The sequence below is a fragment of the Siniperca chuatsi genome, linkage group LG7 (assembly GCF_020085105.1).
Source record: "Siniperca chuatsi isolate FFG_IHB_CAS linkage group LG7, ASM2008510v1, whole genome shotgun sequence".
Lineage (NCBI taxonomy): Eukaryota > Metazoa > Chordata > Actinopteri > Centrarchiformes > Sinipercidae > Siniperca > Siniperca chuatsi.
In genome coordinates this window covers 14,343,803-14,365,189 of record NC_058048.1, presented here as the reverse complement: position 1 = coordinate 14,365,189, position 21,387 = coordinate 14,343,803, and the positions used below count along the sequence as shown (strand labels likewise).

General features: G+C 40.8%; 1 protein-coding gene across 7 annotated transcripts in view; it reads right to left on the bottom strand.

The window, feature by feature from the left end:
* Positions 1 to 21,387, bottom strand: part of LOC122879450 (cytoplasmic dynein 2 heavy chain 1) — a 125,591-nt gene that overhangs the window by 50,452 nt on the left and 53,752 nt on the right. For all 7 annotated transcript variants that reach the window (XM_044203550.1, XM_044203553.1, XM_044203551.1 and 4 more), the window contains 6 exons: positions 17,773 to 17,896; positions 12,834 to 12,997; positions 12,239 to 12,358; positions 10,408 to 10,542; positions 7,449 to 7,592; positions 3,570 to 3,659 (listed from right to left, as the gene is read on the bottom strand). In XM_044203550.1, the coding sequence (XP_044059485.1) occupies positions 3,570 to 3,659; positions 7,449 to 7,592; positions 10,408 to 10,542; positions 12,239 to 12,358; positions 12,834 to 12,997; positions 17,773 to 17,896 (777 nt within the window). The remainder of the gene's footprint in view (positions 1 to 3,569; positions 3,660 to 7,448; positions 7,593 to 10,407; positions 10,543 to 12,238; positions 12,359 to 12,833; positions 12,998 to 17,772; positions 17,897 to 21,387) is intronic.

Below are 21,387 nucleotides of genomic sequence, written 5' to 3'. Positions count from 1 at the left end.
TCTTTTCCAAGGAATATGATGGATTTCAGTCTCCCACACACATTATGTTCAGTGTTTCCCTAGTTTTTTAATTTCCCTCCCAGCAGTTGTAGGGCTCAGCTCGATGTGTTTTGATCTTACAACCTATGTTTAGTTGCAATAAAGGTTTTAGACTAAAGCTGAAAATTGTAAGAGAATTGTTTGACAAAATAAAAGTAGTTTCTAATGGGTTCATTCTGCTCTGTGGTAGGCATCTGGGCACATGCAAGAACTGAGTTAAAACAAACTGTTTTTATTTATAACTGAACAAATGACAAATAATACAATATTTTGCTTCTATTTAAAATGGTTAGACAAAACAGCATTCACAAGCCACCAGCCCCACGTCCCACACCACCACCACTCCGAAAAACAAACAAAACAAACAAATAAACAAGAGGGACAACAGGGTCTAAGAATTTCTATGTATGTATCTTCAAAAACCTTCATAGCACATCTCTGCCTGTCACCTAATATTACATTCTGTATGTTTACCAACAGCTGTAGCACCAGCTTGAGCTGCAGTGAGGCTAACCTTCAGGCTACATTTGGACTAGAGCTCTTCACTACCATGCCCTCTTTCCGACCCTCTCCACGGTTCGTCTCTCCGATGTCTGGGTGATTTACACCAAGCTGCCAAGTTCAACTCCATCTACTCAAGTGATAGTGGACACAGTTGAACCGAGCAATATGATATGACTGATCAAACAAAGAATGGCATGTCTCGTTTTTTTTTGTGTGTGTGTATGTCTGTGTGTTTTTTCTGAGTGTGTGCATTTATGTGTCAGAGAGAAATGAAGCAAACAGATTGCAATGAGGATAAAAGTCTGTGTGAACTGCTGTCATACTGACAGGACAGGAACCTCAATAGACAGTACAACCTGGAACATGTCACACTTCAACACATCACAGCAACTCAAACTACTGCATGTACTGAGAAATGCATCCACATTCTCTCACACACAGTTAACCTCCTGAATGCTTATACCTGCCACCCCACAAATGGGCATACATGAAGACCTAACATAAGTGTTTGCACATACACATACATGAACATTAAACACATGCAGTCTTATTGTTTTCTATCTTTGATGGTTTACTACTTTCCTACTCTAAAAATATAATCTCCTTAGTGTACACCCCTTCAGTGTACACCAATGTGTCTAAAAGAAAAACTTTCACGTTGTTATTGTTGCATGTTCTCTATGAACTTTGATAAATATCTCCAAAAACAGGAAGTTTTGCTACGGTGCTATGCATGGATCAGACAAGAGCCAAAACCTACATACTGTTGCATTCGAAGTAGTTATTATACAACAAGTAGTTCCGACCAAGCAATCTGATTGGTCAACTAGACATTTAGGACGTGCTCAAATCAGCTTGACATCACAGCATGCTCATCACTAAAAATATTCCTTTGCCAGGTGCGTGCTTCCCTTGTTTGCAACAAGCTGGAGAGCAAACAGTTTGTGACCACAGTGAAAATGTTGTTTTTGAAAGGTTAAACGCCAACAAACAGGGATTGAAGCAGAATATTTCGTTAGATAAAAACATGCTGTGAATTTTGGAAATGATTACTATGATCTATCTTTTTCAACAAAGTTTGACTTTTGGACTTTTGAACGCTCTGGAGTTATTGGAAATGTTTGGATCACATGGAAACTCTGTTCAGCCATAATGTTACACTCTGGCATCCTCCTCCAGCTGTGCCGGTGAGTCGGTGACATGGCGCTACTAGCTTAAAAATACATATGAAGTTCGTGGACGTAGTAGCTAAATCTGTCCATGTACAAATTTATTTTTTCAGCAGATATCTTAGTTACAACAAGACTGAGATAGCAAGGCAGCTTTTGTGTTTATATGTGTGGTATTTATTCATTTTAATTAAAATTCAAATTACATGGGCATATCCAGGCAGTATAGTTTAACATGGACTTAATTTCATTTAAATTTCAAATGAAAATATTCTCTTTCAGGACATTTATTTGGAGAAAATGAAAGCTGTTCAAAATATAAAACATGTATAAAACATAAGAAACTAAAGAACATAAACTTAACAATACACCCATAAAATAAAAAACAATCTTTGTTCATGAGAGGTTCAACAATCTATATTTGGTGGAGTAATCCTGATTCTTAATCACAGCTTTGATGTGTCTAGCCATGCTCAATCAATACCTTATTAAGCTGAATCAGTTCACTGTCATAAAAAATACAGATATTTAAAAAATATGGGGTGGTTTGCTTATTTGTTTCCAAATATGTATATATCAAGATGTTTTCTAATCTTGATTCCATTATCCTCTTCTTTTTTTTCTCCCATTATGCTTTCCTAATTTTTTGTTCTCTCTTGCTCATTAACTTTTCATTGGACTCCTTCTCCCACCTCTCTCCTCTCCCCTCTTCTTTGTAGCACAGACGGGGGTGTTGAAAGGAGCACTGATAATACAGTCCAATGTTTCCTCTCTGCTAATAACTGGGCTGCTGCTGTCTATATCTTACGTGTGTGTGCATGTATGTGTGTGTTTGTGTGCAAGTGTTCGTTTGCTAGCCTACAGATGTGATCAGTGGTTAACAGCCACCCTGACTCTACCTGCACACACACACACACACACACACACACACACACACACACACACACACACACACACACACAAGACAGAGAAATTACATTTACCATTTGCTGCCTGATCAATGCAATGATTGCTATTTGACACTTCATTACTGTGTTAGTTGCAGAGGTTTGATTGTATAAGCGTGTAAATGTATGTGTTTACCTGACTGTGCATTGGGTCTAAATGATCAATAAAAATACCACTGTACTACTAATTTACATTACTAAATCACACAGATTTCAGTGCATCTGCTGGAGACAAACCAACCTTGTTACTTATAAAACATGTAACCTACTACTTTTAGCCGGTCAGCTTAAACCTTGCATTATGCATTGGCTGGAAGGCCAGATACAACAAACTGTGATAGTAGTGAGAGAGAGAGGATTGGGGGAGAATATTAGTTTCTCTAATAAGAATAAATCTTAATATTTGTTGGAGGTACATGTTGTATTTTAGTGGTTCAGTCCATATTTCAGTTTAGGCTATGCTGTGCCAAATTGCCTGTTGAGCTTTGTAAGATTAATTAAGTTTACTTTTTTTTTTTAACAGTGTGAGACATGTGAAACTGAACACAATGACATATTTTTTCAAAACAACATTAGGTAGCTTGGCAAAGGAATTTCTCTGTAGCTGTGAGTTTGGCTCATGATGAGTGATGTGTTTATGGCCGATTGCAGTATTCAGAGCCCATCATTTGAATCAACTTAACAAGGAACAACAAGGCAGATATAAAACTGTCTTCCTAAAAAAATGTGTATTTTAAAACAGGCTGATCCTGTTTTGCAATGCAACCCCATCTGATGGTTTACATCAACCAAAATGCCTCACTTGTTGTCACTACCCACGTATCCCCTATACAAACCGCTGGAGTGATGACATGAATTTTTAGAGATTCTCAAAACCTCACTTGTTCTATTTCTGTGTGTGTGTAAATACCTTGAAAAGTGACCGGCAGACATACTCATACACCATATTCTTCAAGTTGGCCTCCAAAGCAGCAATCCTGGCTTCGGTATTCTCTGCTTCCTAAAACGCACACACATACATACAGACATGCACACAATGAGAGAGGGAAAAGGACAAAAAGAGAAGGGGCAGTTAAAATGGTGAGATAAGGAATGAGGAATATGCTGTCACTAAAGATAATTAAAGATTTTTTTCTTATTAATATGATACAGTAGTATGTGTCTGTGTGTTATGTGCTTTTGATTCTAGCTAAACATGTGCTAGGTGTGTGACCCGCGACAAAATAAAAAAAGTTAGCTGTGACATTTTTATTTCTTTCTGTAACATCAGGGTAACCTGAATGTCTCAGGTTCGTTCAACAGCCAACAACAACACACAAAGACACACATTTAACCTGTATCTTTTTTCTTCTCTTTCACACGTTTTCATTAGTTTGTGTTGGTGGAAGCTGGTGTTCCCCTTTAAGTATCTTTTAGGATAAGGTGGGATGGCAGTAAAACTGTCAGCGAATGTATATACAGTATGGAATAGAAACATCCCTTAGATACACAAGGGTGAGATAAGAAGAGGAAGAAAATCCAATAGCAATAATGAAACAGAAGAATTGGAGCATGAGAATCAGACACAGAGAAAATGCCAGAGAGCTGAAGGGAAATGATGAGAAAAAGAGAAATTCCAGATGGATTTCTCTCTTTCGGTTCTCTATTCCCAGTTCAGCATGTCCGTCCTTCTATTTCTCCTGCCTGAATCTCTGTTTCTGCAAGCATGTATTTCATGTAAACACTTGTGTTTAGTGAGTGCAAGATAACACTTTGTGTATACAGCGCTTGAGCATAGACGTTAGCCTTTTTTAAACAGAGTATTTACAACTTCCGGGTCCGTCAAGTGATTTACACTGGCCCAAAAAGACATTTTCCCATAAACTTACATTGTGAAAGAGACGTCTGTAAATCAGCAGATAATGTTTTTTGAGGTACATCAATTTCCCAGTACAAACACTTAAATAGCCCTTATTTAAGTCATTATGTCCTAAAAGTTGTAAAATTCACTAATAGTCAAATCCAGAGTTATTTTCCTAGGCCTAATGGATGCATATCAGAGCCACAAGACTGCGCCGCCCTGTTGGGAGGTGGGGTTAAAGGAAACGCTAGTGCGCTTGCATTATGGGCCGCACAGATGCGGAGACTATGCGGAAGATCTGGGTAATTTTAAATCAAACTTTTTTGGCTTTATGTGCCACTGAGCAACTTTCATAGGAATGAACGGGGCCTCGTTTCCAATGCTGTATCCAGTTAACTTTATACATCCATGGCCCTGCTGGCTCCCCCATTTTACACAGACGTCGATTCGGCTGTTACTATCTCCACTGCCGGCTTAATGGTGGCACAACAATGCTCCCCACTGCATGTTCGTACGTTTTGTACAGAACGGCAAGGCGGAATAACGGCGCAACATTTCCGCCTTGATTAGACTATGTAAAAGGGGCTGTGGTGTGTGTCTGTTAATGTGTTTGTGTGTATGTGTGTGTGCAAATAAGAGTACTGTTCAGTGTGTTATGTCAGACATGAGAGGTTAAAATTCTCTTCCAGATCTCGGTAACCATCTGCAGCTCATGGCAAATTAAACTTGCTCATTCAATACAAAAAACAACCAAAAGTTATAAAGGGAGGGAGAGTCCATGAATCAATGCAGTATTCTGACCACACTCATAGAATGTGTCCACAAGCCTACCTACACACACACACACACACACACACACACACACACACACACACACACACACACACACACACACACACACAGTGGTGACCAGCTGCTGCCTGGTGACATTCTTGGATGACAGCACTGGCTCTAACAACCCACACAGGATTTGGGGAATTAGTGCTCAATCTCTCAAACCAATGTCTGTCTGTGTGTGTGTGTGTGTGTGTGTGTGTGAGCGTGTGTGCCTGTGTGTGCTCTGGTTATCAGACAGTGTTTTGGGCTCAGATGGAGAACAGCAGTGCGATGGACATGATGCTCTCCAGCTGCACAGGTCAGACTGAGATAAACTTGCTGAAGAAAACAAAAATGAGCTGAAGTAAATCAAGCTGACATCAAGTAAAATAAAATATTCTAAATAAAGTAAATAGAATCAAGCCCAGTTTATCAAAAATAAACTGCACTGAACTAAATATTCTCAAACAGCAAAGGTACAGTATTTCAATCACAATGTGTATTATCTTGAACTCATGTTTGTACCAAGTGTACAAAAACTACTACTTCTATAACTGACACAAACAATGTTGTAGAATAATAATACTTCATGATTTTATGTCTATACCTTGGGTAAAGTAAAAAAAAGAATAATAATCATTGTCTGCTGTTCCTCTACATGCACAAGCAAAGAAAACCCATTACTTGTTTGCGTACACATACTTGGCCAACAAAGCTGAATCTGATTCTGAAAAATACACTATAAAAGAATGCAAACATGGATGCATCAAGCTACACAAAGTCAATTTCATTTGTTGTTGCATCTTCACATCATGTGAGGGTGGCTGCACTTTCATGTGTCATAGTTAAGCAAGGACACTATAGCAGGATGTTTTATTTGTACTTTAAAAGTAACCCCACCATCATGGATGCATTTTTTTGTCCAGCCAATCCTCAAAAGAGGAGTTATAAAAGCACACAACTTTTTAAAGGAATAGTTTGACATTTTGGAAAAGTTACTGTGCCTGGTCAAGAAATAGTCCGGCACATAACCTGTAAAATGGCAGATTGATGTTTTTTCACTTCAGTTTTTTTATGGATTAAACAAATAAGATATTACTTAGTTATTAACGTATTAATTAGTAAGCTTTAGAGGTGCCGCTGGACAGAGAGGCTAGCTGTTTCCCCCTGTTTCCAGTGTTTGTGTTAAGCTAAGATAACCAGCTGCTACCTGTAGCCTTATATTTAACAGTTATGAAGGTGGTAGGAATGTCCTCATCTAACTCTCTGCCAGAAAGTGAATAAGACTATTTCCCACAACTATTCCTTGAAGCTGCACTTGAAACACCTTAGCATTAATCAGCTGGCATCACACTAAAACAATGTCTAATTAATTAGGACTATGCATTATTGCATCACTGGGACTTTTCTAGATATTACTTTTGCCTTTTTTCATCATAGACAATTGTAAAAAACTTTTTTGCTCTACTTTTTACTTACTTTTTTTCTAGTTTGTCTTATGGATAATATTCCTGCAACTTTTCTCTGGGACTAACAACAAAGCAATGATGGTGAAAAAGACCATTTTCCGTGAAGCGGAAACTGCTTAGCAACATTTGTTCCTGGGTTAACATGCAGACATCGCCCCATGAGTGAGGTCAACAAACTCATAAGCTGTTACATTTCACTGTGATTGCACCTTATATGATTACATGTGATAAATAAACGTGACTGATTGTATTTCATCAAATACACTAAAAGAATCACAGTTTAAACTTAAAGCAGATTTTAGGAGAGGAGCATTGCTATTTTAGACAGTTTCCTATAAAATGCGAAGGAGAATAATGGCTTTCACAGTTAAATGTGTGTGTGTGTGTGTGTGTGACGTCAAGTTGTGTTACCCTTTATGCCAAGACTGGCAAACTGTAATGTGTGTACAGGAAAATCTACTTTTGAGTATGCGTATTAGTATTTCTTTTATCTACTGAATGATTTATTTACTAGTCTAGTTGCGTGAAGGTGTTGTATTGATGTTGGATTCAGTTCAAGGGCATGTAATTTGGAAGAATTTTGCAAGATAAACATGTCAAAACACTGCTGTGCTAGATGAAAACGTGTTAAAAGTATTATAAAAGTTGTGTGGCATCCAGTCACCTTCTTGGCCTGAAGAGCCCTTTGGAAGAGGCGCAGAAAAGAAGCAAGGCTGAAGCGGTACATATTGTTGATCTTCGACAGGTCTGTGATGACAAAATACATCTTGCTGGCACTCTCTGAAAGAGGCAAGTAGGCATCCCGCTCCTAGAATAAAAACAAGAAGCAAGAGAAAAAGAAAGGAGAGAGAGAAAGGGGGAGCGAAAGACAGCAAGAAGAAAAAGAGAAAAAGAACCACACATGTTTTAAAGAGTTACAGAATGTACAACAGATGGATGGATGGCAGGGAAAGGGATTTATATGGGGATGGATAAGCAGAAAATTAGAATAGAAAATGCTTATTTCAATCAAAATGGAAGGAGCGAGAAAGAAAAATGAGGATAGACAGCATGAGGTTTGACAAGACAGGAAATGTGAGGGAAACAGGGAGGTGTGTATGAGAAAGACCGAAACAGGGGAGGGATAAAAAAATAAAAACATCTAAGAGAAAAATACAAAAACAGTTCTGGTCTAACACTGCACCCTAGAGGATGATTATGTAATGCATCTACAATTGCTCGATGCTTGTGCATCTGTGCAATCGGATGTTTGTAGCAGTTTGTGCAGTGAGTGGCTGTGAGTTTGTTTACCTGTTGGGTTGAAATGTTTGTGCTTGTTTGTACTAGATAATACTGCATCATTGTAGATAATAGCCTAAACTTTCAACAAAAGTACTGAATATAAGATGATGCTTTGTTCCAAAAATGACACAAACGTCATCTTACATTTGCAGACTGATCATGTCATTGTCATTATACGTTCAACACATTTTATCTCTGTCTGTATCTCTGACTGTCGCAATCTGTGTCTTTCTCTGTCATATGCCTCCCTCTACCTTAGTCTCTCTGTCGTCTGCGCTCGCTCTGTGTCTCTCTCTCCGTCACAGCCCTCAATCTACATTCTCTCTCTAAATGACTGCATTTATATATAAATGGTAAATGGCTGCATTTATATAGCGCTTTTATCCAATTGTATTTACAATTTGCCTCTCAATTACCCATTCACACACAGATGGCAGCGAGCTACAATGCAAGGTACTGGACTGACCATCGGTGTTCAGTGTTCAGTTGCCCAAGGACACGTTGACATGTGGACAGGAGGAGCCGGGGATTGAACCCTACCGCTCTTCCTCCTGAGCCACAGCCGCCTCTCTCTCTGTCTCTCAGATCAGTGAGTTAGAAGAGTATAGCAGTTGTTGTGAAGGGAAATACCATAACTAAACCATGCTGATGATGCTTCGTTATTACACTACAGTAATCAACTACTATCAGTTAAGACTGATTCTCTTTGAAATGGTAAAACTGAATTACAAATACCACTAGGATATAGTCGGAATAAAATATAGTAAATATGACAAAAATCTGGGTTAAAAATGTGATTATTATTTAGTTTATTTTTACAGATCAACTGGTTAATTGAAACATAACAATACATTTAAAATATGTCACATATATACCATGTATACCTACTTTGTTTTATTCCGATTAGTTTTAATCATCAAAAAGTCTCTTATCTATATCTATCTATCTATATATATATATCTATATATATATAGATATATATATATCTATATATATATATATATATATATATATATATATATATATATATATATATATATATATATATATATATATATATATATATATATATATATATATATATCTATATATATATATATATATATATATCTATATATATAGATATAGATATATATATATCTATATATATATATATATCTATATCTATATCTATCTATATATATATATCTATATCTCTATATATATATCTATATCTATATATATCTATATATATATATCTATATCTCTATATATATATATCTATATCTATATAGATATATATATATCTATATCTATATAGATATATATATATATATATATATATATATATATATATATATATATATATATATATATATATATATATATATATATATATATATATATATAAATAAAAGTTTTTTTTATTAAAAAAACAACTTCTATCTTTGCTGTTCCTAGTACTGCATTTTTCTGGACTGAGATGTCTGGTGTTCTTCCAGGGATCTGCTGTAGCCACTCCTCCAGTTTGGGGGTCACTGCCCCGAGTGCTCCAATGACCACGGGCACCACTGTTGCCTTCACCTTCCAGGCCTTCTCCAGCTCTTCTCTGAGCCCTTGGTATTTCTCTAGTTTCCCATGTTCCTTTTTCCTGATGTTGCCATCGCTTGGTATCGCCACGTCAACCACAACGGCTTTCCTCTGCTGTTTGTCCACCACCACGATGTCAGGCTGGTTCGCCTTTACCATTCTGTCAGTCTGAATCTGAAATCCCACAGGATCTTGGCTTGGTCATTCTCTACCACCTTTGAAGGTGTTTCCCACTTTGACCTCGGGGTTTCCAGTCCATACTCAGTGCAGATGTTCCTGTACACTATGCCAGCCACTTGGTTATGGCGCTCCATGTATGCTTTCCCTGCCAGCATCTTACACCCTGCAGTTATGTGCTGGATTGTCTCAGGGGCCTCTTTGCACAGCCTACACCTTGGGTTTTGTCTGGTGTGGTAGATCTGGGCATCTATTGCTCTGGTGCTCAGGGCCTGCTCCTGTGCAGCCATGATGAGTGCCTCTGTGCAGCAAAGATACTGCGCAGAACCCTCAGGCTCCCAGGCCTCTGGTGGAGGACCCGAGCTCGAAGGATGAGACCACCCGCGGAGGGTGAAGGAAAAAGTTTTTTTTTGTTTTTTTTTTAAATATAATCAACTATAACTGACCCCACTTTTTCATTTTTTTTATGACCAATACAGCTTTTAAAAATTAATTAAACCACATAAAAAGTAGTGCAGTGAGGTAGGCCAGAAAACACTGTTTTTGATGACATTTTTTCAGATTTTGTGTATGTGTGTGTGTCTGAAGTACAGTACCTGGTCCAGAGATGCCTGCAGCCTGTGTGATTCCAATAGTGACTCCTGGATCAGGGCACTGCTTGCCTTGGTCTGGTTCAGACTGTCTATTAGCTCCCTGTTCTCCAGAATATTACCCTGAGCTGTAGCCAGGGTCTGACACAGAAAAAAGACAGACAGATGGACAGACACGTACAAACAAAAGATATGGCAAGGATTAGACTGAGACAGAAAGGGAGTAATTGAGTAAGTAATTATGTATTAAAAGTAAGAGAGAAGAAGAGAAGAGGGGTGGGGGGAAACACAAGGAGAGAGTATGTTGCCATGTATCTGTCAATTGGCTAAAATCTGTGATCTGATAAAATTTGCAGAAGCAAAAGTTGTTGTTTTAGAATAGCCTGATGTGGGGCTTTTTCAGTGAGTGCCATGACTTGCCCACTTCATCCTGTGGAATCTATTCTCTGAAACGAACTGATAAAATGAATTCAAATAAATTCAAATAAAATAGATGAGAAAGCATTGGAGCATGGAAATGTCAAGTCGAATATGCTCCTACAATTCTAGAATAATTACATGTCTAGTACCACTGAAGCACTGACATCCTGCTCTTGGCACTATCTCTTTGTGTGTGTGTGTGTGTGTGTGTGTGTGTGTGTGTGTGTGTGTGTGTGTTTCCCACAAAAAAATGATCATTAGTTTGAGTGTCTATGTGTAACAATGTCCATCAACTGTATGTGTATGTGTGTGTTTGATTATGAAAGTATATATGCATTAGGTTTTGTATGTTTTTGCCTGGAAGTACAGGGAGTGTTTGATGTTTTGGCTCCATATTCCCATTACCGTGGATGTAAAATGACAAAACGACTGCCTACAAATTTCGAAAGTTTGAAGTGCACGAATAAGTGAAAAAAAAAATACAACACAAGAATGACTGTGATTTTACTCCCTATTAACTTTCCTATTAAAATCCTAAGGCTTCCAGAAGATTTAATATGACATTTTCAGGGAGACAATGCTGCCATCTGTTTTGCAGGTACAAAAGAGATCTAGTTCTCAAACAGTAATTGGATATGCATTGACATAACCTAAAATTTAAGCTGACAGCTAAAGGTTGCTACTTAGATGCATGCAGATGTACCATTACAGGAACATAATGGTCCCAGCTGCATACATTTTGATTCACCATAAAGTTCTAAAATTGTTTCTGATTGTTTAAGGTACAAATTTCCACAAATTCCCCCTGAACTAAAAATGCCATTATTAAAGTCAGCTAAGGTAGCCCACTGATTAAGGCTGGGTGGTGCAGAGGAAAAAGCACTCCTCCACCACCACAGAGACATAGGTTCAATTCCCAGCAGTGGTGCTTCTGGCTTGGCTGAGTGCTCCATCAAACACATCTGGCAGTGTTCACAGGAGGGAAGCTGGTGACAGATCACATCCTTGTTGCAGCACTAGCAACATCTCCTGCTTGGTTTGAACACATTGTCTCATTCGGTCTACTACAAACTCCTCAGACCAACAGTGGAAGTTAGCAACAACAAGGTCTGCAGTGCAGGGGGAACTGAGATTTCCAAATTGGGAGAAAAGTTGCACACTGATTTTCTCAACATTGTCTAATGATTATGTATTGATTAAAAGTACATTTTTATCACTAGGGTATATAATTGTGCTTTTGTAGGTACAAATGGTTGGGGTACTGTAATATAAGTAATACAGTGTAAGGTACTGCCCCAGCAACAAGCTCTCCAAGTACTCCTAGAAGAAAAAGTAAATAAAATAAGTAGTCCAAAATGATGGTAGATTTCTCCTCGACTTTGTTCTCACAGTCTATGCCGTATGTCTGCATGTGTACCTCTAACAGTGATTCTTCCAACTGAGCCAGCTGTATCTTCTTGTCCTCTTCTTGTTGTAGTAGTCTTGTTTTTTCAGTCTCCAATTCTGGCTTCTCCTGCTGGATGGTCAAGGCTAGCAGCTAATGCACACGCACACACACACACACACACACACACACAAACAAATGGGTAAGTGGGTAAGTGGACAAACAGTATGACTACAGAAACACACACAGTATGACTACAACATACAATGCATACTGTCTTTATACAGTACACTGTATTATTCCACTATAAAAGCACTTGTTCCACATGGATTTTGCTCATGAAGCACTAAGCACAAAACTGAGTCAAACTGCCAGTTGAAAAACAGAAAATCTGCAGCATATTTTGTCACAGTAGGAGGAGATTTTTTTTATTTTATTTCATTGTATTATTTTATTTTACAAAACACCACCACAGACTTTGGCCTCACACACCACAGAGTTTAATCAAAACTGTTCCAACAAAGTGTCAACAAAAATAAACAGAGATTCACAAAGGTACTATTTACTGCTGGGCTATTATAGTAGATTGTGTATGTGTTTGTGTTCGAGTGTAGGTTACGTAGCTTACCTGCCCTCGCAAGCCTGCCCTTGTGGTAGTGAAGTTGACCTCTGTAACCACGGAAATAGCATCAGGGGGTATGAAGGGGGTGGGATTCCGTGTTGCCATGAAGAGACGGAAGTCCTCATTGTAATCAATAACCTTGTCTCCTATTTGAACCACATATCTAGGACCTGTGTGTGCACATATGTGTCAAAGTCGGACAGAAAAAAAGAGTCTCTGTTAACAACATATACTGATCATACAGGCTTGTAACTTTTTCTTCAGCGGCCACTATCCTATCTTCACCCTTTTACTTTCTCCTCTACTCTCTGTCTTCTAGATGTCTGCAATGCAGTACTGCCATGCCTTTGTCTCGCCTCTTTTTTTCCATCCTGTTCAACACCACTTTTAAGTGGATAACTTGCCCTTTCTCACACTTTCTCTGCCCCCACTCTTTCCAATTCAGCTTCAAATAGACAACCACCTCTCCCCCGGTTGTTCAATAGCCTTATGAATCACCCTCATTTTCACAGGTATGTTTCCAACCTCTGTTTACACGTACCTATATGATTAAAGCAGCTGTTTGCAACTGCAATTGGTATGCAATTATCTAAGCCAAGAAACTAAAATATCAAAGGTGAAATCACATAGGCAGATAGCAATGCATGAACTTGAACATAAGATGTATTTTTGTGGATCTCTTTTTATTTTCATTAGAGAATTTCAAGTAGCATTTATCCATAAGACAGAATGAACAAAGCAGTACAGAGCACATCTGCATGTTGATTTTATATAATAAATATTAATTTCCAATAACTGCAAAGTATTTCAGCTGTCTGAATTCTTCAGTGGCTCAAACAACCACTCGTTCTGAGGACTTTGGATTAAAAAGGTTATACTGCATGTAATTACCATGACTTCTTAAAATGACCATGGAAAGAGTGTTTGATGTTTCACAAATGTGCTTCTCTTTCAACTTTGTTAAGCACTTTGATAACACACACACACACACACATATATATATACATACATATATATACATATATACATATATACACATATATATATACATATATACATATATACATATATACTTATATATATACACATATATATACATATAAATATATATACATACATATATATACATATATATATATATACATATACACATATATACATATATACCCATATACACATATATACCCATATACACATATATACACATATACACATATATACATATAAATATATATACATACATACATATATACATACATATATACATACATATATATATACATATATAAATATATATTATATATATATAAAGAGTCTCAGGTATGAAGAACTGGACAGCACCGGGCCCTGACAGGATCCACACCTACTGGCTAAAGAAGCTCACTGCACTCCACGAGCGCCTAGCAGCACAAATGAACCAGCTGCTAAGAGATGGGACGCACCCTGAATGGCTTACCGAAGGGCGCACAATCCTGATCCTGAAGGATCCCGCAAAGGGTACAGTCCCATCCAACAATCGGCCAATAACCTGTCTCTCCACAACATGGAAGCTCATGTCAGGCATCATCGCGGCTAAGATAAGTGGACACATGGATCAATACATGAGCAAAGCACAGAAGAGCATTGGCAGAGGAACCAGAGGAGCCAAACACCAACTCCTGGTTGACAGAACAGTCACCCAAGACTGCAGAGCCCGACACACCAACCTGTGCACTGCCTGGATTGATTACAAGAAAGCATATGACTCAATGGCGCACACATGGATCACTGAATGCTTAGAGATGTACAACATCAACAGGACTCTAAGACACTTCATTGCGAACTCGATGAGGCTGTGGAAAACCACCCTTGAGGCCAATGGCAAGCCACTTGCACAAGTATCCATCAAATGTGGCATATACCAAGGAGATGCTCTGTCCCCACTGCTGTTCTGCATAGGACTGAACCCCCTCAGCCAAATAATCAACAAGACTGGCTATGGATACCGACTCAGGAACGGGGCCACCATCAGTCACCTCCTCTACATGGATGACATCAAGCTATACGCTAAGAGCGAGCGGGACATCGACTCACTGATCCACACCACCAGGATCTACAGCTCTGACATTGGGATGTCATTCGGGCTTGAGAAGTGCAGTCGAATGGTGACAAAGAGAGGGAAGGTAGTCCACACAGAAGGGGTCTCACTCCCAGAAGGAACAATAGCAGACATTGAGGATGGTTACAAGTACCTTGGAATACCACAGGCAAATGGCAACCTCGAAGAGGCAACAAGGAAGACGGCAATGGCCAAATACCTCCAACGAGTAAGGCAAGTCCTAAGAAGTCAGCTCAATGGCAAGAACAAGGCCCAGGCAATAAACAGCTACGCCCCTACCAGTGATCAGATACCCTGCGGGAATAATAAGGTGGCCAAAGGAAGAGATACAGACCACAGACGTTAAGACGCGAAAGCTCCTCACCATGCATGGAGGGTTCCATCCCAAATCCAGCACCCTGAGACTGTACGCTAGCCGTAAGGAAGGCGGCCGTGGACTAGAGAGTGTGAGAGCCACTATCCAGGATGAAACATCCAAGATCCACAAGTACATCCAAGATAAGGCCCCAACAGATGACGTGCTCAGGGAATGTCTCAGGCAATGGGGAACAGAGGAAGACGTGCTGGAGGAAGGACCATCATGGGAGGACAAACCCCTACATGGGATGTACCACCGGAACATAACTGAAGTGGCTGATATCAAGAAGTCCTACCAATGGCTAGAGCGGGCTGGATTGAAGGACAGCACAGAGGCACTCATCATGGCTGCACAGGAGCAGGCCCTGAGCACCAGAGCAATAGATGCCCAGATCTACAAGACCCAAGGTGTAGGCTGTGCAAAGAGGCCCCTGAGACAATCCAGCACATAACTGCAGGGTGTAAGATGCTGGCAGGAAAAGCATACATGGAGCGCCATAACCAAGTAGCTGGCATAGTGTACAGGAACATCTGCACTGAGTATGGACTGGAAACCCCGAGGTCAAAGTGGGAAACACCTCCAAAGGTGGTAGAGAATGACCGAGCCAAGATCCTGTGGGACTTCTAGATCCAGACTGACAGAATGGTAATGGCGAACCAGCCTGACATCGTGGTGGTTGACAAACAGCAGAGGAAAGCCGTTGTGGTTGGCGTGGCAATACCAAGTGATGGCAACATCAGGAAAAAAGGAACATGAGAAATTAGAGAAGTACCAAGGGCTCAGAGAAGAGCTGGAGAAGGCCTGGAAGGTGAAGGCAACAGTGGTACCCGTGGTCATCGGAGCACTCGGGGCAGTGACCCCCAAACTGGAGGAGTGGCTACAGCAGATCCCTGGAAGAACACCAGACATCTCGGTCCAGAAGAGTGCAGTACTGGGAACAGCAAAGATACTGCGCAGAACCCTCAAGCTCCCAGGCCTCTGGTGGCCCGAGCTCGAAGGACGAGACCACCCGCGGAGGGTGAAGGACAAAGTTTTTTTTTTATATATATATATATATATACATATATATATATATATACATATACATATATATACATATACATATATATATACACATACATATATACATATACATATATACATATACATACATATACATATATATACATATACATATATATACATATATATATACATATACATATATACATATACATATATATACATATACATATATACATATACATATATATATACACATATACATATACATATATATATACATATACATATACATATATATATACATATATATATATATATACACATATACATATACATATATATATACATATACATATATATATACACATATACATATACATATATATATATACACATATACATATATATATATATATATATACATATACATATACATATATATATATATATACATATATATATACATATATATATATACATACATATATATATATATATATATATATATATATATATATATATATATATATATATATACATATATATATACATATATATATATATATATATATATATATATATATATATATATATATATATATATATACATATACATATATATATATATATATATATATATATATATATATATATATATATATACATATATATATATATATATATATATACATATATATATATATATATATATACATATACATATATATATATATATATATATATATATATATATATATATATATATATATATATATATATATATATATGTATACATATATATATATATATGTATATACATATATATATATATGTATACATATATATATATATATATGTATACATATATATATATGTATACATATATATATATGTATATATATATATATATGTATACATATATATATATATATATATATATATATACATATATATATATATATATATATATATATATATATATATATATATATATATATATATATATATATATATATATATATATATATATATATATATATATATATATATATATGTATACATATATATATATATATATATATATATATATATATATATATATATATATATATATATAATACATAATGTGAAGAGCCACGTTTTATATAATAGACTTAGTTTTCCCATGTGTCAAGAAGAATTATGTCCTTTAAATATGTCACCCAGGGCATGTTTGGTGTGCGTATGTACGTGTGAATCTGACAGCACTGGTGTAAAATAATGGATTTGTATGTATAAAAAGTGTCTTATTTGCTCTGTATACTTACAGCTGTCTACAAGCTCACTCATTCTTGAGCCAGAGGAACAGAGACTAAGCCAGTGGTTGGTGAACCCTCTGAATTACATTCAAAAGAGTTGTGATGCAGAATCAATTACTTTTCCCACCACACCTACTTTATTTATGAAAATGGTGTTTGTGTGTGTGTGTGTGTGTGTGTGCGTACCCTGTGCTATGAGGTCCCTCCTCAGCAGTGGGTAGAGCACAGGTTCAACTCCATCCATCTCTTGGATGATAAGGGTTTTTCCAAATCTGACTGCCAGCTCCAGGGATGTCATGAAGTTACTATCCTATAGAGAGCAGGCACACAGATACAGACACACTAAAGTAAGAAAACCTTGAATTCCAGTATTGGTTGGTGACACAGAACTCTGTATCCTATCATAGCAATATCATTACTATCCCCAATAACAATTAGAAAATAATTTGTAGGCTACCGTTTACATAAATTAAAAAAATGTTTTTTTCTTTTTTAAAGTTGAAAAAGTTGTTGTTGTAAAAAAGCCTATGACCACTCAAGCCTATAACCACTCATTAATTGTTTCTTTCTCATTATGACTGATTGCCCCTCAGTTAACTTAGACACTAACATTCATCTGGCTCAGTCTGCCATGTGTGCATCCAGCTCTGTGGCGGTCATGTCATGCTCAGATCAGTTGTGTAATGACCAAATGACCAAAATTACCAATGACCAAAAGCAGCATTTACAACTAGAACACCATGAGAAAGATTAAAGTCCATCCATCCATCTTCTTCCGCTTATCCGGGGCCGGGTCGCGGGGGCAGCAGTCTAAGCAGGGACTCCCAGACTTCCTTCGCCCCAGACACTTCCTCCAGCTCCTCCGGGGGGATCCCGAGGCGTTCCCAGGCCAGCCGAGAGACATAGTCCCTCCAGCGTGTCCTGGGTCTTCCCCGGGGCCGCCTCCCGGTGGGACATGCCCAGAACACCTCCCGAGGAGGCGCCCAGGAGGCATCCGGATCAGATGCCCTAGCCACCTCAGCTGGCTCCTCTCGACGTGGAGGAGCAGCGGCTCTACTCCGAGCTCTCCCGTGTGACTGAGCTCCTCACCCTATCTCTAAGGGAGCGCCCAGCCACTCGGCGGAGGAAGCCCATTTCGGCCGCTTGTATCCGCGATCTTGTCCTTTCGGTCACTACCCAAAGCTCATGACCATAGGTGAGGGCAGGAGCGTAGATTGACCGGTAAATCGAGAGCTTTGTCTTTCGACTCAGCTCCTTCTTTACCACAACGGTCCGATACAGCGCCCGCATCACTGCAGACGCTGCACCGATCCGCCTGTCAATCTCACGCTCCATCCGTCCCTCACTCGTGAACAAGACCCCGAGATACTTAAACTCCTCCACTTGGGGCAAGGACTCCCCACCCACGCCGAAGAGAGCAAACCACCTTTTTCCGGTCAAGAACCATGGCCTCAGATTTGGAAGAGCTGATTCTCATCCCAGCTGCTTCACACTCGGCTGCAAACCGTCCCAGTGCATGCTGCAGGTCCTGGTTTGAAGAAGCCATCAGAACGACATCATCTGCAAACAGCAGAGATGAGATCCTGTGGTTCCCAAACCGGACACCCTCCGGCCCCTGACTGCGCCTAGAAATTCTGTCCAGAAAGATGCAACATGCACCGGGAACAGGTCTGACTTACTGCCGGCAATGCGAACACAGCTCCTGCTCCGGTTATACAGGGACCGGACAGCCCTTAGCAAAGGGCCCCGGACCCCATACTCCCAGAGCACTCCCCACAAAGCGCCCCGGGGCACACGGTCGAATGCCTTCTCCAGATCCACAAAGCACATGTGGACTGGTTGGGCAAACTCCCATGAACCCTCGAGCACCCGATGGAGAGTATAGAGCTGGTCCAGTGTTCCACGACCGGGACGAAAACCACTCTGCTCCTCCTGAATCCGAGGTTCGACTATCGGACGAATTCTCCTCTCCAGTACCCTGGAATAGACCTTACCGGGGAGGCTGAGAAGTGTGATCCCTCTGTGATTGGAACACACCCTCCGGTCCCCCTTCTTATACAGAGGGACCACCACCCCGGTCTGCCAGTCCAGAGGCACTGTCCCAGACCGCCACGCGATGTTGCAGAGACGTGTCAGCCAAGACAGTCCCACAACATCCAGAGACTTAAGATACTCAGGACGGATCTCATCCACCCCGAAGCCTTGCCACCAAGGAGCTTGCCAACAACCTCAGTGACTTCGGCCAGGGTGATGGATGAGTCCGCCTCCGGGTCCCCAGCCTCCGCTTCCTCTTCGGAAGACGTGACAGCGGGATTGAGGAGATCCTCAAAGTATTCCTTCCACCGTCCGACAACATCCCCAGTCGAGGTCAACAGCTCTCCACCCGCACCGCACAAGGTGTTGGTGAAGCACTGCTTCCCCTCCTGAGCCGCCGGACGGTTTGCCAGAATTTCTTTGAGGCCGACCGATAGTCCTCCTCCATGGCCTCTCCGAACCTCTCCCAATCCTGAGTTTTTGCCTCTGTGACCACACGGGCTGCAGCACGCTTAGCCTGCCGGTACCTGTCAGCTGCCTCGGGAGTCCCACGAGCCAACAAGGCCCGATAGGACTCCTTCTTCAGCCTGACGGCATCCCTTACTTCCGGCGCCCACCACCGGGTTCGGGATTGCCGCCGCGACAGGCACCAGAAACCTTGCGACCACAGCTACGAGCCGCCCGATCGACAATGGAGGTGGAAAACATGGTCCACTCGGACTCAATGTCCCCAACCTCCCGGGATCTGGGAGAAGCTCTCCGGAGGTGTGAGTTGTAGACCCTGCTGACAGAGGGCTCCGCCAGACGCTCCCAGCAGACCCTCACGATACGCTTGGGCCTGCCAAGTCTGTCCGGCTTCCTCCCCGCCAGCGGATCCAACTCACCACCAGGTGGTGATCGGTTGACAGCTCCGCCCCTCTCTTCACCCGAGTGTCCAAGACGCGGCCGAGGTCAGATGATACGACAACAAAGTCGATCATCGACCTCTCCGCCTAGGGGTGTCCTGGTGCCACACGCACTGATGGACACCCTTGTGTGCTTGAACATGGTGTTAGTTATGGACAAACTGTAACCAGCACAGAAGTCCAACAACTGAACACCGCCGGGTTCAGATCAGGGGGCCGTTCCTTCCGATTACCCCTCTCCAGGTGTCACTGTCGTTGCCCACGTGGGCGTTGAAGTCCCCAGTAGAACAACGGAGTCCCGGGTGGTGCACTGTCTAGTACCCCTCCCAGGGACTCCAAGAAGGCCTGGTACTCTGCACTGCTGTTCGGCCCGTAGGCCGCCACAACAGTGAGAGACCTGTCCCCACCACCCGAGGCGGAGGGACGCGACCCTCTCGCTCGCTGGGGTAAACTCCAACACGTGACGGCTGAGCTGTGGGGCTATGAGCAGGCCCACACCAGCCCGCCGCTCTCCCCGCCGGCAACGCCAGAGAAATGGAGCGCCCAGCCCTCTCGAGGAGACGGGTTCCAGAGCCCAGGCTGTGCGTGGAGGCGAGGCCGACTATATCTAGCCGGTAACGCTCAACCTCCCGCACAAGCTCAGGCTCCTTCCCCAGCGAAGTGACATTCCATGTCCCTAGAGCCAGTTTCTGTGTCCGGAGATCTGGTCGCCAAGCCCCTGCCTTCGACTGCCGCCCAGATCTCTCTGCACCGGCCCCTTACGGATCCTCCTGCGGGTGGTGGGTCCGGGAGGACGGCCCCACGTCGCTCGCCGGGGCTGTGCCCGGCCGGCCCCGTGGGGAAAGGCCCGGCCACCAGGCGC